The sequence below is a fragment of the Hippoglossus hippoglossus genome, chromosome 1 (genome assembly GCF_009819705.1).
Source record: "Hippoglossus hippoglossus isolate fHipHip1 chromosome 1, fHipHip1.pri, whole genome shotgun sequence".
NCBI classification, from domain to species: domain Eukaryota; kingdom Metazoa; phylum Chordata; class Actinopteri; order Pleuronectiformes; family Pleuronectidae; genus Hippoglossus; species Hippoglossus hippoglossus.
In genome coordinates, this window is record NC_047151.1 from 27,648,887 (window position 1) to 27,664,339 (window position 15,453).

Here is a 15,453-nt window from a genome sequence, read left to right on the forward strand (position 1 = left end):
AATTTTTTTGATTTAACAGATTTTTACCAGGACTTAACGCCAGGCGGGATAAAAGTGTTCCAGGTTGTAACAGCAGCAGAGCGAGCCGTCCCAACAATTACCGCTTTTTCCGCTGCCTGGCCGCCGGCCGCCCATATATGGTCAGTAGTAATTAGAGAGACGGAGCAGGAGAGTCATTTCCTCTCCCTTCTGGTTGCATGGTGCTTAAGCCTTCATAATGCTGACATCAGCACTCAGCTCTGACTGTAACACACACACACACACACACACACACACACACACACACACACACACACACACACACACACACGAACACACACACACACGAACACACACACACACAGTCCTGTCTTAATGACTTCAGATTAGATTTACTTTAATGTCCCTGAGACGTACTTCTTACATTTCTTCAACTTGAAATGTAATGATTTATACTGTGAGGTCTTCCCATAAGGAGGATAAGTCCCCATAATGTGGCTGTGTAACAAGATTTAGGTCCCCACAACACCAGAAGGCCTAATACCTCACACACACACACACACACACACACACACACACACTCAGGTCTAACGGGTTGGAGCTGAATTCAAGATGCATCTTAATCACCAGCGTGATTGTGATTGCCGGTGTCATGACAACCACCATCATCTTCGTCAACATCCATCTCTCATTCCATCAATGGCCGAGCAGCCTGAGGCCGGCGGGTCTGGAGGCAGGAGGATTGTGTCATGTATCAGTCAACAGCACACAGACGCACAAACATACTAACGCACAAACACACAAACGTACTAACACATCATACGCCAAGCGTGAAGAAACACTTGGGCCTAGTTTAACATCTCACTACACAATATTGCAAAGAGAAAAAAAACACACTCACAACTTTCATCCTCCAGGTGCCTATTCAACACCAAACCACTCCACACCAGAGTACAGGCCACACACACACACACACACACACACACACACACACACACACACACACACACACACACACACACACACAGACATATGCACCAAGAATAAAGAAACAAAAAAGCTTAGTTTCACAGCACAAGAAAAGAAAACACTCACAACTTCCACCCTGCAGGTGCCATTTAAACACCAAACCTCTCCACACCACACTAGGCCATGCACCAGCGCGCACACACACACACACACACACACACACAGACACACGCACAGTACCTCGGGCTGGCTCCTCAGCAGCTTATGAAAGGATATGGCCATTCGGTGATCTTTTTGGCGTATTTCCTCACCAGGTTGTCTTCGCTGAAGAGGAAGAGGGAGCGGTTGACCGTGAGGCAGCTCTGCCGGACGGGTATGGGGTTGTACAGGGCCATGGTCCGGGCTCTCTGGGCCATCGACTGCTTGTACATCCGCGGCGCTCCAGGGGGCCCCCCTTGCCTGCTGCCACCGCGGCCGGGCCCCCCTTGTCCGCCGGCACCCCCGCCACCGCCGCCACCACCACCTCCTCCTCCTCCACCTCCATACCTGTTGGGCACCTCGTCTCCAAAACGCGCCATTCTGCAGACACCAAACGCCAGAGGTTAGGAAGGAGCCGGGGGGGAACCTCAGAGTGACACCTCCACATGCCACCACCCCATCAGCCTCGGCTCCGGACGCACATGCAGAATGGAGTTTGGCACGGTTCTCTCTCTCTCTGTCTCTGTCCTCCTCCTGTCTATCTCTGTCTCCTTCCCAGATCTTCAGCGCCGAGAAGATACCTCCATTTGAGTGTGGAGAGGGATGGAGGGATGGAGGGAGGGAGGGAGGGGGGGAGGGAAGAGGAGGAGGAGAGCAGAGGGGAGGGAGAGAAGAGGAGAGGAGAGGGAAAGCGCACGGTGTCTCTGGTCGTGCGTTTGGAATATGAATGGGGGGGGGGGATGTGTTTATTAAATTTCTTTCAAATCAATGCAATGATAGAGGAGAAGAAAATAACACCTCTGGTTTTATTGTTGAGTGAGAAAACTGCCCAAAAATCTGCATCAGCGTTTTTCTCTCAGTGGAAAATGAAGCATCCTGTTTTTTCCTCTTTTTGTTTTTTTGCTCTGGAAAAGCCTCTCGAAGAGTGAACCGCTTCTTGCATTTCAATCGGCAAACAAATCGATCACCTCGGCCTCATGCGTAAAGGATGCATAGCTGTGCGTTTTAAACAAATATTGCAACCATCTCCACTAAGTAGCTTTAGCTGGAGACTGCGTCTTTTTCTTCCTCTGCCTCTCTACAGCCTAGTGCATCTTGACAGGATCTGCAGTTGCCTTGTTTCCCCTCCTTCCCCCAGGTCCCTGCGAGATAAAAATAGAAATAGATACGAGTGAAATCTTCAATAATTCATTTTTTCTTCTTGTGCCATATATCCGCAATGTTTGGCGCGGCGCGGCGCGGCGGGTGCCACCTGTCACGGCCACCGCGCCACTCGGGTTACACGCAAACGCCAGCCGAGGGGGGCTTCCCCAAAATCCGAGCCCGGTGACATTTGTTGATATTCGGTGATGGACGGTGCGGCATCCCCCTCCTCCTCCTCCTCCTCTTCCTCCCCCTCCTCCTCACCAAGGCGTCGCTCACTGATTTTGGGCGTGATTGCGCGCACTTGGAGTCGAAAAATCCACCGGTGCTCAATCTACCAATTTATTATATCCCACCCCCCCCTCGTCCCTCCGGGGAGAGAGAAAGAAAATCAGAGTGAATGAAATGAAAAGAAAAATTAATGTCCACAACAATCATCTATAATCCAAGGTTTGGAGAAGAAGAATCCCGGACGAGTAGGATCCGGAGGAGCAGAAAAAGACCACTGGGGGAGGCGGAATCATCACCATCATCAATTCTTGGTCTGAAAACACGACGGCGGCGGTGCTGGTGCGTCGTAGCAGCGGCTCGCATAGTCTTCTCCTCCGCCACCGGGTAGAAACCGTGCACCCTCCCCGCCCAGCAGCATCACCCCCGAGGCTCCCCGAACCAGAGAGAGGCTGTCAACCCCGCAGAGCCCCAGCAAGTCCAGCTCCTCTCTCTCTCTCTCTCTCTCTCTCTCTCTCTCTCTCTCTCTCTCTCTCTCTACTCCCCCCTCTCTCTGTTTTTTCCCTCGACCCCCCAAGGGGACGTGAGCCAACGCGCAGTCGGTCCGGAGCTGTATTCCCGTTAAAGATCAGCCGTGGGAAAACGGAGAACACCCGACGAGCGGAGCTGCTTCTCCGGCTCTCTTGCGTCCGGTCAGCCGTCGGGGTTGAGCCGCGCGCTGAGCATCTGATCGCTCTGACGGGAACCGAGCGCCGCGCGCACATCCGTGGCCAAGCCTTGCAGCGCACGACGCACGGCGCCTCCCCGGAGCCTCCCCCACTCCAACCCACTCCCCATAGCGCACGACGGAGATGTATGGGCGTCAGTTGGGTATATGGCACAGCAGCTCCAGCCTCAAACCTTCAGCGAGAGAGGGAAGCTCAATCCAACCATCACAGCCTCAAGCAAAAATGGGGAATGTGGTTGGAGGCTCTCATTATGTTTGGTTTGGATTAATAGTTTATTGTCCCCTTTATTAATCATTACACAAGTTGCCAATGATTATTAGAATATTATGCATTGGAGGAGTTGGAGCCGCTTGAGAAGTTGCCTGCAGCTTTCTGACAAATGCACCAACAGCACAGTCCAAATCGCCCCATTCACTGTTTACTCAAACCCCACAAGGCTGTGTGGGGGGGGGGGGGGGGGGGGGGCGGGGGGGGGGGGGGCACAGGGGCACAGGGGACACACAGAGGAGATGAGGGGGGGGAATATATACAATAAACTGTTTTATGTTGTTCCTGATTAAGCCCGAAAAAGGATTCAGGTGCCACTTTTGGTCTCCGATGTATTAGACTTTCTTCAGCTTGAGGCCCCTTGAGACGAAGTGGTCCACAGCTTTCTGTCCCATGCACCAACAGTCCAAATCGCCCCATTCACTGTTACTCACACCCAGAATAAGGCTGTGGCAGGAGGAGCACAGAAGGGGCAGAGAGGAGATGAGGGGGAGGACATGTCCAAGAAATGGGAAAAGATCTTCATTCAGGTTCTGGTGAATTTCAAAATAAGATTCAGGAGCCACTTTTGGTCTCCGGAGGGTTTTCAAGGGATCCTCCCGGTAAAATGAGAGCTAGTTTCTGTCAGTGTTTGTTGGAGAAGGTGAAGAGGGATGATTATTTTAGGTGATTACTTCCAATGTTCTTACTTTTATCCCCCATCTGACAGTAAGGACATGTTACCTGAAGCTAAATTTAACAATTTACAGAGATTCCTTGAGACAAGAAGAAAACCGTCCTTGTGTTTAGCTTGACTGTGTAATTCAGAGCCAATTGTGGACTAGGAAAAAAGAGTTTTATTGATGATTATATTTTAGTTTTTTCCACTTAACGTATGAAAAAAAAGATTTTACCAATGAATAAGTTGGACCAACATTTCGTCTGCACGGCCAGGAGGGAGCGAGGAGTCTTTTGAGGACACCGTTATTTTGAGGACAATTTGAAAGAGTTTTTTTTCTGCCTTCACTCGTCCCCTCTCCTCCAAGCCGTCTGTCAGTCTGGCTCTGGCATCTGAGTCGTCTTTGATGCAGTTCAGCAAGCTGTTTTCCTGGGCTGAACCGACCAAGCTGTCACCTCTCCAGCTCAGGGAAATGAAGGTGCATGGAGATGGGAACGGGCGGCGAGGGAAGTGAAGAACCCACAGGAACACACTGGCCAGAGAATCCCTTTAAAACTGCTTCTTTTAGACATTTTCTATATAAAAGAAAGAGGAGGAAGTTAAAAGATTCTTTCAAAACACACGTTTTGGCCTCTTAACACATTGACGCTGTCCTTGGTGCTGAAACAGCCCCTGATATTTTTCCAAGGCCTTTTTTGTCTCTGTCCAAAGTTCTGAAACAAGAGTGTGCGGCTCCGTTCGCCACCTGCGTGTCTTTGGAAGAGATTATCTCCATTGTGCATCAGGGTGGGCTCCTGTACCTCCGGCCATCTGTTCAACGCTGAGACGTGTTCGCTAGTTCTGCCGTTTGTCTCCTCTATCAGCCACTTTGGCAGGTAACCACCCATCGTTTGCAGTTCTGATCGGTGGAATACTCAAACTGAGCCATATGGTGGATTCTGGGATGGATCTGAAGGCAAACGGCACGACTGCGAGGAAGTCCACAAAGTCCCAGAAAACTTTGTGGTGGGGACTAACCTGGTGCGAAGGGAACAGTCAAAATCGTGGCTTTTTTAAAAACTGTTTTGAAAAGTGCTACACAAATAAAGTTAATATCTAAATTGTCGAATCCATTTTTAGCCTTTTCTTTCTTCTTTATGTTGCTGTCAAATGAATCTCAACACATTTCCTGCAGATGCACGATGAGCAGTTCATCTTCTATAGGAGCTCTGCCTGGACTCAACTGTTTCCCTCAGGTCACATGTCATGTTCAACCCCCTCCGCTGCAGCTGTCTCAGGGCTATGCTATTATTTACAAGACGCCTTCTCAACGTCAAAACGTGTGTGCATCACCGGACCTGCTCGTCATTCGATTCCCGTAGACTAGTGGCCACTAACAGGCTTGATAAAAGCCCGTTCCCGCTGACAGCACGGGAGAGAGAGAGAGAGAGGGAGAGAGAGAGAGAGAGAGAGAGAGAGGGAGAGAGGGAGAGAGAGAGAGGGAGAGTGAAAGCGAGTGTCGGGAAGAGGTGGGTGGTGGAGAGATGGTGGGGGTGGTGGCGGAGGACAAGCCTGCCTGTGATGTGTGCGATCACGGGAAACCACGCGGTGGTTGGATGCCAGAAATGACAAGCTAGACCACCCCCCCCCCCCCCATCACTTATTGTTAATGAGGAGAAGAAGGTGAAGGCCGCAGACATTTTGCTCATTTCTCGCCTTCGTTTCCCTTTTTAAATATTATACTGCTGCTGCTGCTACATGCCCATACATCTCTCCCTGTGTGTGTGTGTGTGTGTGTGTGTGTGTGTGTGTGTGTGTGTGTGTGTGTGTGTGTGTGTGTGTGTGTGTGTGTGTGTGTGCGTGTGTGTGTGTGTGTGTGTGTGTGTGTACTGCTGAGAGAGTCGTGCTGAGGCCCTGATGCGCAGCATTGTCATTCAGGGAGCATTCACACAGGCAACCCCCGCAGGAAGCCCTGGCACCTCCCACTTGAAATGACGCCCCCCCCCCCCCACTCCCCACTCCCCTCTCTTCCTCCCTCCCTCTCCCCTCTCTGATCTCACTCAGCAGGCCGGAGCTACAGAGCTGCTGAGCGGTAGAGAGACAGAGAGACAACACAGCAGGGTTCAGGCCAATTCACGTTCAAACACAAGAATAGACAGAGCTGCTTTCAGACCTGCAGAGAACTCCGGATAATCTCCAAATGTTATCCGGATGGTCTGTATGTGAGAGTCTGTGGATGTTCTGCAGAGTTTCTCCCACCAGCCCCCTGGTCAAGTGGCAAAAACAGCACATTATACAGAGGACTCACCACAAGCGAGTCGACTTATCTCAGGATGAAACGGAGGCTCCATGAACGTAGAAGCCAATGATTTTTGTACCGGAATTTTTACGTCATGTCCTCCCTCCCTCTGCTCCACTCAGGCTCCTCCCCTTCTCTGAATGTTGCCGACGTTTTCCTGTTGTTGTGAACGAGTCTGACCCGGACAATCTCCTGCTGCGTTGTTCTTAAATGGAAGATGAACTCTGGATAATGTCCGAGTGTGAGAACACAGCAGGAGATTATCCAGAGGATTCACCGTGAGCGAGTTGATGATGTTTCTAACACGTGAAAAACTGGGAAAAATAAATCAAAAGAGTATAAATTAAAGAGGAATCAGACACGTCAAGTTGAAATTGCGAGTCACAGATCGGGCATTTTTCAACTTTTTCATTGATTTCTAAAAAGAATAAATCATGGATCTTGATGATGTTTAGAGGACTGATATTTATGAGTGTGTGCTGAGTGGGTTCGTAATGGGATTGTTGGGATTGGCAGAGGTGTGAACTCTGTGAGTTCTGCTCTGGTTCCTAAATGCTGCTGCACCCAGGAAGCTCTGCATCATCACGGAAGAGCATAAGGTTGAGGTTCACAAAAAATGATTTTCTTTCCTTTTGAAATTTCATAAATAAAGTCCAGTTAGAGGAGAGACTGACAGCTGTGTAAGAATGAAACCATCGATATCCTTGTTTGTCCATTAGCAGCTGTTTCATTTTGCACAAATGCGACCACCTCTTCCACTTCTTCTGTGGTTTCTCCTGCACGGTTGGAATGAAACGGGAGAAACGTCATGATTGAATCAACGGGACCTCGATACGGCGTCTCTGCTCCACGATCTCTACAAGTATCATTACTACAACGGTTACTTTCTTCAATCAAACTCAAAACTACCACCTTGTCTGCTAGAGTTAGTGCAAGTACCAACTATTACGAAAACAATCTCTGTCCACACTTCATGTGACCACTCACATACACTGGGCAGGTGCGTGTAAACAGGAAGGCGTGTGCTTATGTTGTTTTCTTATAAAAGGGGGCCATGTGAAAGGAGACAAACATCTCTGTTTGTGCTCGTCCAGACTAAAACGCAGCCCCGGAGTTTTCAAACTCAAACTGGAAAAGCAGCGTTTCCAGACTTCTCAGTTTTAGAGAAGGTGTAGTGTGGACGTCAGATGTAAACGAGATGTAAAGAAGATGTCGCTACACGTGAACTAAACCACATTTCAACTGCAGACGTAATTCAACACCAGAGCAAAGACTTTGACACAATCACAGACTCTAGTATTCTGGATGAAATGTAGTGCTTTTAAAGAAATTGCACTTTTAGCTTAACGCAACTGAACATCTCTTTCATGGTGTTTTATTGAGTTGAGGATTAATAAGGTTGTATTGTATTGAATCCAGTTCTTGATACAGTGATGATCAGCAGTTAAACAATTACAAAGCTTCGCTCATGATGCTGATGAGCTGCGTTTTACTGGATTTCACGTGTCTGAGAGAACCTTCGGTCACGTGATGCTTCATTTATCTGAAATTAATGTGAGAATGTCTGTCTGTGTGTGTGTGTGTGTGTGTGTGTGTGTGTGTGTGTGTGTGTGTGGGTGTGTGTGTGTGTGTGTGTGTGTGTGTGTGTGTGTGGGTGTGTGTGTGTGTGTGTGTGTGTGTGTGGGTGTGTGTATGTGTGTGTGTGTGTGGTTTATGCAGACAGGCAGAAAGATATAGCGAGCTGATGTAGCGTCCAAGCTAATTAGACGATTGCTCTTTTTTTGGCTCGTTCTCATGCCAACTCAACCTGTATTAATTGATTGGCTGGTTAATGGAAGTGGAGAGGAGGAACGCAGGAAGGCGGAAGAAGAGGAGGAGGAGGAGGAGGAGGAGGAGGAAGAAGAAGAGGAGGAGGAGTGTGCTGGGCTCAGCTAATGGGCCCCACTCTGGTGTGTGGAGTAAGCATTCTGTTCAAAGAATCAGCAGAATCGAAGAGAGAGAGAGAGAGAGAGAGAGAGAGAGAGAGAGAGAGAGAGAGAGAGAGAAGAGAAGAGAAGAGAAGAGAAGAGAAGAGAAGAGAAGAAAGATAGAAAGAAAAAGATTTAGAAACAGAGAAACAAAGAAAGAGTGAAACACAGAAAGACAAAAAGAAAGAAAGAAAGAACGAAAGTATCACATTTTACCCATCACATTTTCGTGATGATAAGAAGGAATTAATTGGTTTTATTTCCAAATGTCTCCATGTTTGTCCGTCCAGACTAAAACGTAGCCCTGAAGTTTCCAAACCATTTTAGCTGCTCAACACGCACTAATCCAGAGTGAGGACAGAACTGTAAACGCCACAAAACTAAAACTTAAATGTAGCGTGGATGGAGCCCAAGTGCTTCGATTACAGCGCATGTTCTTATTCTTTGCTTTGAGATACAACGTTTAAATGCAACGAAAATCAGACATGATAATCTATAATCTATTAATAGTCTATAATCTATTAATCAATCTGAAATAAGGTGAAATAATTCTCACTCGTATACTCAGGAGTTTGAAGCCAGAAGAGAGAGAGCTGGTGGAAAACCATTCATTTGTCCTCTGGCAAACATTCAGAGCGATATAAGGAATTCTTTCCTAAAATCACATGTAAATATATGAAACGCCTCGCGGGTCAAATCCCAGATCCAGAACCCAGGATGCTCAGTTCCATGCAGCACAATACGGGGCAACCCGCCAGCGTCTGAGGGACGGCGAGCGGAAAGGCAAGTCAAGCACGCCAAGCCCATATGTCCCAGGATGTCTAATACCCACCGAGGGGCTGTAATCACCATCCAGTTGGATGAATGTTAAATTTACAGGAGAATTAAACCTAAGAAGAAAATATGTGTTTGTGTATTTACCCCCTTTCAGTGAGGGGAGGAGCTTCTTCTAAAGAGGTGACTGTGAGAAAATGGAGATTCAGCCATGTTATAAAAATAAGGACAAGCATCAGTCAGAAGAGAGAAAGAAGAGGAAGATCTTTTTTCTGTATTTTGAGAAAAAAGTCAAAATGAAAGTTGAACTAAATCAGAGGAGGAATGTATGTGTTTTAAATTTCCATTCTGAGGATAAAAATGGTAAAAGTTCAATTTAAGATATAGGAAAAATGGCAAATAAAAAATCCACGTAATTAAAGTCTTTTCCTTTGTGTCATTTTCACAAACCTGCTCTCAAAACTACACAGTTGCTGATGAACAAGAGGAAAACATGATGATTCTAAAGAGGCTGGAGTGTGGGAGCTGCTGCACCTCGGTGTGAGCGAGTGAATTACGACTCCCAGTGCGCTGACGCTGATTAAAGAGCAAAGTCAGGACGATGCTAAGATCCACTGATGGTTTTTTTTCCTCCGTAAAGGCAACTTTCTCTTTTCAAAATCAGCTCTGTCAGGGAGGAATGACAGAGCTGAGAAGAAAGGAGGAGAAAGAGAAGAGAAAGAAAGAAAAAGGGGTTGAATGAATGTCAGTGATTCGTATATGTTCTGTCGGAGAGGAGCTGATGCAGCAGAGGAGGAGAGAGGAGGACGGAGCGAGAGGAAACTGGAGCTGGATGAAGTTATGTTACCTAAGTGGGTCAAGCTCAGTGTCCAGCCGGAATTAAGCATCTTGACATTGATAGAGTCCAGTCTGAGGGACGGAGAGTTGGTACTTTGCTCCGCGATGGTTTGAAAGAGACAACAGACCATAATTATCTTAATAAACACACAACCAAGGAAACTCCCCATGGGAAACCAAAACCTCAAACATGCACAAAACTAGAATCACTTCCCGGAGGTTGTTTGCTTCCACCAACCAGCACCGTTTCAGTCTCTGCATATATTTAGAGTCATATGAGGTCACCGTGACCTTGACCTTTGACCAACAAAATCTAATCAGTTCATCTTTGAGTCTAAATGAATGTTTGCACCAAATTTAAAGAAATTCCCTGAAGGTATTCCTGAGACGGCGTGTTCATAAGACCAAAAACGTGTTTTGTGAGGTCACAGCAACCTTGACCTTTGACCTTCAACCACCAAAATCACACCAGTTGATCTTTGAGTCTCAGTAAAGGTTTGTACCAAACTGAAGACAAGATATCGTGTTCACAAGGACAGACTGAAAACATGGTACCACTGTTACTGGTGCAGACATACAAATACATTCAAATCCAGCATGTGGGTGTTTAAGTGAAGGGAAGATGCTCCGACACCAGCAGTCGTCCACAGTAATAATGTTATTCACACGTGTAATGAGCCGGTTCCATGCAGCTCAGACACAGTGTCACTGAGTGGCCCTGTGTCTGAACACGCGTCACCAATTAAACTATTAAAAAATCACAATCACGGCCACAGATGCAGCGTTTCACCAGTGAGAGAAAACCAGGACAATGGTGATCCCAGTAGGATCTCATGTGATTTTTCTTTTGTTGACATAGCAGCGAACCAGCTGCACCACACGAGTCCCAGTTTCCCCAGAACAGAAATGTCGTCGGTGCACATTCAGGAAGCTGCTGTCAGAACCGAGTCCGTCGAGCTCCGGCCTGTTTCTGCTTCTCCTGCTTCTTCAAACCACAGGAAATGAGGGTGAATGTCGTGATCGCCAGTTAACAACCCTACGTGACGTCACGCACTGGTTTATGAGCTTCTGTTCTGAAGCCTCCAGTTTGACATGTTGTCCAGCGCCATCTTGGTGTTTTGAAACCAGAAGTGACCATATTTGGAGGAGCAGGGGGTGGAGCCTGACTGAGGACACTGCACGCCCACCTACACCTGTCACCATTCACCCATTTTAGCAGGGGTAGCCACATTTAATTCCACGCTACTATGTTTTTGTTTTAAAATGACATTTTCAGGCTAATGCCAGTTGTTTTCTTCTGGAAGGAGGTCATGTGACAGGAGCCTGGTGTGGACGCCAGAGCGTTTTTAAAACCACCATGCAGTAATGTGGGTGTAGCCTTAAAAAAGAGAGAGAGAGAGCTCAACACGTGCAAACTCAGAAAACACCTTCATCAATCTGACGACACATCCAGGTACAGGAACACGCTGCAAATAGCGACAGCGACACCGGAAATGTTTCCAGGGGACCCCAAAAGGTGATGCACCTGCGGTAGGTCAACGCTTTGTGACGTTACTGAAGTCTGCTGCTGGTCAGTGGTGATAAAACGTCTCAAATTATTGAACTACAGCAGGTTTTTGCAGCGCGTTTGCATATACAGTATTTTCTTGATCTGCTCTCTCTGCCTGTGTAATTAGATTCATTCAACTGAGTCCGAAGGTCAGTGTTTGTCACTTTCTTTAACAGTGTCTCTTTTATTTATTGATTTCCCTGAAAAGATATTCAGAGGACTGATATCTACGAGTGAGGGCAATTCGGTTTATTCGCTTCAATCTGACTGAATATTCGCTCGACTAGCTGTCACTCACACAACCTATTCTCCGCGTCTCAGTGGGTTCGAGACCAGAAGTGCACAGAAAGCACCGTATCCTCAAGAAGTACAGACACATGTTCTGTATCCTGCTATAAATACAGCGAGGAGCCTGAAGAACGAGGTCTGAGGTTCAATTCCCAGTCTGCATCTGTTCAAAGACGTCGAGGCCAGGTGGACCAGAGACTGATGGGAGAGCTTGTCTATTTATAGAAGCGCGTGTTGGACCAGGTCCCTCGTCTCTCCAGGTGGTTTCCCGGCCTTCTGCCAACTGCATCGGGGTGCAGGTAACAGCAGGAAGAGAAAAACGGGAGAAAAATAAACGAATGGTTGCTGCAGGCATCGTCGGCAAAGCCTGGAGGAGAATAAAACTAAATATAAACTCTTATACCTGCCAAAGAGAACACGTGCACAGTTTAATACTTTCCCTGACGTCCTCTGACGATGGAGTTAGAGGGAAGACAAGAGGAGAGAACGACTGAAAGTAAAGATGGAGACAAAGAGGAGATGAGTGCAAAAAGGGCGAGAAAGGGGACGACACAAGGAAGAAGAGGTGAAGAGAGAAAGTGGGGAGCTTGAGGAGGACGAGTTACAAGGAGCTAAAAGGACGAGATGAAAAGCGTATGAGGGGAAGGTGGAGAAAAGATGGGGATGAGGCGGAGAGATGTAGAGGAGAATGAGGTCAGATAGGAAGTGAGAGAAGAGCGATAGCGAAATGAGAAAAAGGAGACGAGGAGAGGAGTGAGCGATTGAAAGGGAGCGATAAGGAGGTGGAGGAAGGTGAAAAGGAGGAGAACAGGGACAGAGAGGGAGATAGAGAGAGGACAAGGGAGGGAGGGAGGGAGGGAAAGGAACAGCCTGTTTTATCTCATCCTTCACTTAACTCCCAACACACTCGTCCTCAGTGTGATGTGCAGAGAGAGAGAGAGAGAGAGAGAGAGGCAGAGAGAGAGAGAGAGAGAGAGAGAGAGAGAGAGAGAGAGAGAGAGAGAGAGAGAGACAGAGAGAGAGAGAGAGAGAGAGACACAGAGAGAGAGAGAGAGAGAGAGGCAGAGAGAGAGAGAGAGAGGCAGAGAGAGAGAGAGAGAGGGAGAGAGAGAGAGAGAGAGAGAGAGAGAGGCAGAGAGAGAGAGAGAGAGGCAGAGAGAGAGGCAGAGAGAGAGAGAGAGAGAGAGAGAGAGAGAGAGAGAGAGAGGCAGAGAGAGAGAGAGAGAGAGAGAGAGAGAGAGAGAGAGAGAGAGAGAGAGGCAGAGAGAGAGAGAGAGAGGCAGAGAGAGAGGCAGAGAGAGAGAGAGAGAGAGAGAGAGAGAGAGAGAGTGTGTGTTTACCTGTTGCGTTTCTCAGTATCGAAGGTGTGTGTGAACTTGTTATTGTGCACATGTGCAAGTGTGTGTGTGAGTTTCAGCCTTTTAATGTTGTGTGTATTTTGTATAAACTTCAGGTGTGTGCGTGTGTGTGTGTGTGTGTGTGTGTGTGTGTATGCAGTAAGTAGATCAGGACACTGAGGCAGTGATAAAGTGACTGAATAAATCAGCTCTCTTCATCTCTTCTCTCTTCTCCCTCTTCCTCTCTTCCAAGCTCCCTTTCTTTTCCTCGCCCCTTATCTTCATGCTTCCTCTCTCTTTCCTTCCTCTTAAACCTCTCTCTCTCTCTCTCTCTCTCTCTCTCTCTCTCTCTCTCTCTCTCTCTCTCTCTCTCTCTCTCTCTCTCTCTCTCTCTCTCTCTCTCTCTCAGGGTAGTTGGGGTCTTATGGTCCCAAATTTCCCCTTTTTACAATTTTCTTTTTTCACTCCATCCTTCACTCCTGTCCATTGGTTTGTTTCTTTGTTGGTTTTGTAGTTTCTCAGCAGGATTATGAAAAACCTCGTGAACGGTATTTCAGTGAAACTTGGTGGAAGGATGGGCCAAGCAGCTCGTTACATTTCCAAAGTTCTACAGATTTTGTAACAGGAATCGTCGACAGTTGGCAAAATAAGATGATGAAGAGGAGGAATCATCACTGATGAGATGAGATTTTGCTCTGGACACTCTATGCATGGTTTCTTCTCTTGGTCGAGTCCATGTGTTCGAGGTCAGTGTCACGCTCTGCCCCAGGAGAGAGGATTTAATGGTTCATGTCAAGAGAAAGTCACAGTCACTGGACACATGAACCTCGGGATGGATCTAAATGTCCATCTAAGGACAGGAATGAGTCCATGGAGCAACATGAGTTGTGTCTCCTGTGTTATTTTACAGAGAGGCAAATAGATCCTGTGAATTCCTTGAATGCATCAACTGAGAATCATCGTCTCTCATGTTTACATTGAAGCTGCTCCATCACCTCCACAAAGAACTCCAAAAAAAAAGTGGAGCCAATCTCTGGAAAGACCTACAGGGGGCGACTCCACTGGTAGTTTCTATAGAAGTCAATGAGGAAGTGACTCTACTTCTCTCTTTATAACGTCAGGAAACATTTTCCTCAGGAGTTTATGTCTCAGTCTCTAGTTTCAAGTCTTCTTCAATACAGCTGATGTTCATTTAGTGAAAAGACCATAAAGCACTGTTTGCATTGGGGGGCGTGGATATTATGTGATATACGACCCTGAAAGGATAGCGGTGCAGGTGATGAACGGACGGGGACGTTAGGACCGTTTGACTTTTCCTCAAAGTGTAAACTTCGTATTTGTCACCTGAACAAACGGGCAAATCTCTGACGTCTCAAAGTGGGAACGAGATGCTCTTTTGTGCTGCGGCTATAATTTAGTTCAAATAAGCAGACCGATGGATTTTTACATAAAAATCTTGCTGAGCGCAGCTTTAATGAGTTTAAAAGCCATTGGAAGTTTAAACTCATTTACTAAGTCAATATATCATTCAAGTATAAAGCGTATGTGTGCCATTAACGTCCCCGGTGTAAAGGTTTCATTGAGAAAAAGCTGAGGCATCAAGGGTAAGGCGTTGCCCTCACTAAACGGCTGGCTGCCGGCCAATCACAAAGAGGGGGGTGACCCTGAGTGACAGCTGGAGGGAGGGAGACGGAGACGGAGAGAGAGAGAGAGAGAGAGAGAGAGAGAGAGAGAGAGAGAGAGAGAGAGAGAGAGAGAGGACACAGCTCTTAAGAATGAAAGTACACCACAGACGATGCAGTCGAACCACTCGCTCGTCCTGAAGCAGTTCACTCACTCACTCTTCCCGTCAGAGTTTTCAGAAAATTATGAATCATCATCATTTTGCAGCATCACTGAAATTCAAGTATACGTTATTCTAATTTCCACATTTTGTCAAAGTGCTCCCTACTGGGATTTGTACACATTTTTGTTTACGAGTAATGACCACAGCAAACCTGAAAGAAGCCGAAATCAAAAAGCTGTGTTTCAACTGCAGGAACGTTCCCCTGAACTAGGAACGTTTTCACCACAGGGACCAGGATCTAAATAAAGTTCTGGGTAAATCTTTGGACCCGCAAAAGAATTACGGGTCAGGCAGGCAGGACATGACGTTTACATTCTGCTGTGGAAACTGTGTTTTTGTTTAAGGCTCCTCTTCTTGATCCTGAGATCTTTGTGTCCACGTCCGTCACGTGTTAGAAACCTCATCAA

The 15,453-nt window shown here is 47.2% G+C and overlaps 2 protein-coding genes across 39 annotated transcripts in view; one reads left to right on the forward strand and one right to left on the reverse strand.

The window, feature by feature from the left end:
* The window catches only part of LOC117754516 (hemicentin-2-like), a 541,775-nt gene that overhangs the window by 344,770 nt on the left and 181,552 nt on the right, over positions 1-15,453 (forward strand). The window lies entirely within an intron of this gene.
* The window catches only part of cacna1ab (calcium channel, voltage-dependent, P/Q type, alpha 1A subunit, b), a 139,851-nt gene that overhangs the window by 103,121 nt on the left and 21,277 nt on the right, over positions 1-15,453 (reverse strand). For 37 of the 38 annotated variants that reach the window (XM_034570943.1, XM_034570857.1, XM_034572384.1 and 34 more), the window contains exon 3: positions 1,225-1,527. In XM_034570943.1, coding sequence (XP_034426834.1) covers positions 1,225-1,527 — 303 coding nt within the window. Of the gene's footprint in view, positions 1-1,224; positions 1,528-1,944; positions 3,306-15,453 lie in introns of those variants that run through there. The other variant, XM_034572805.1, reaches the window with a different exon arrangement.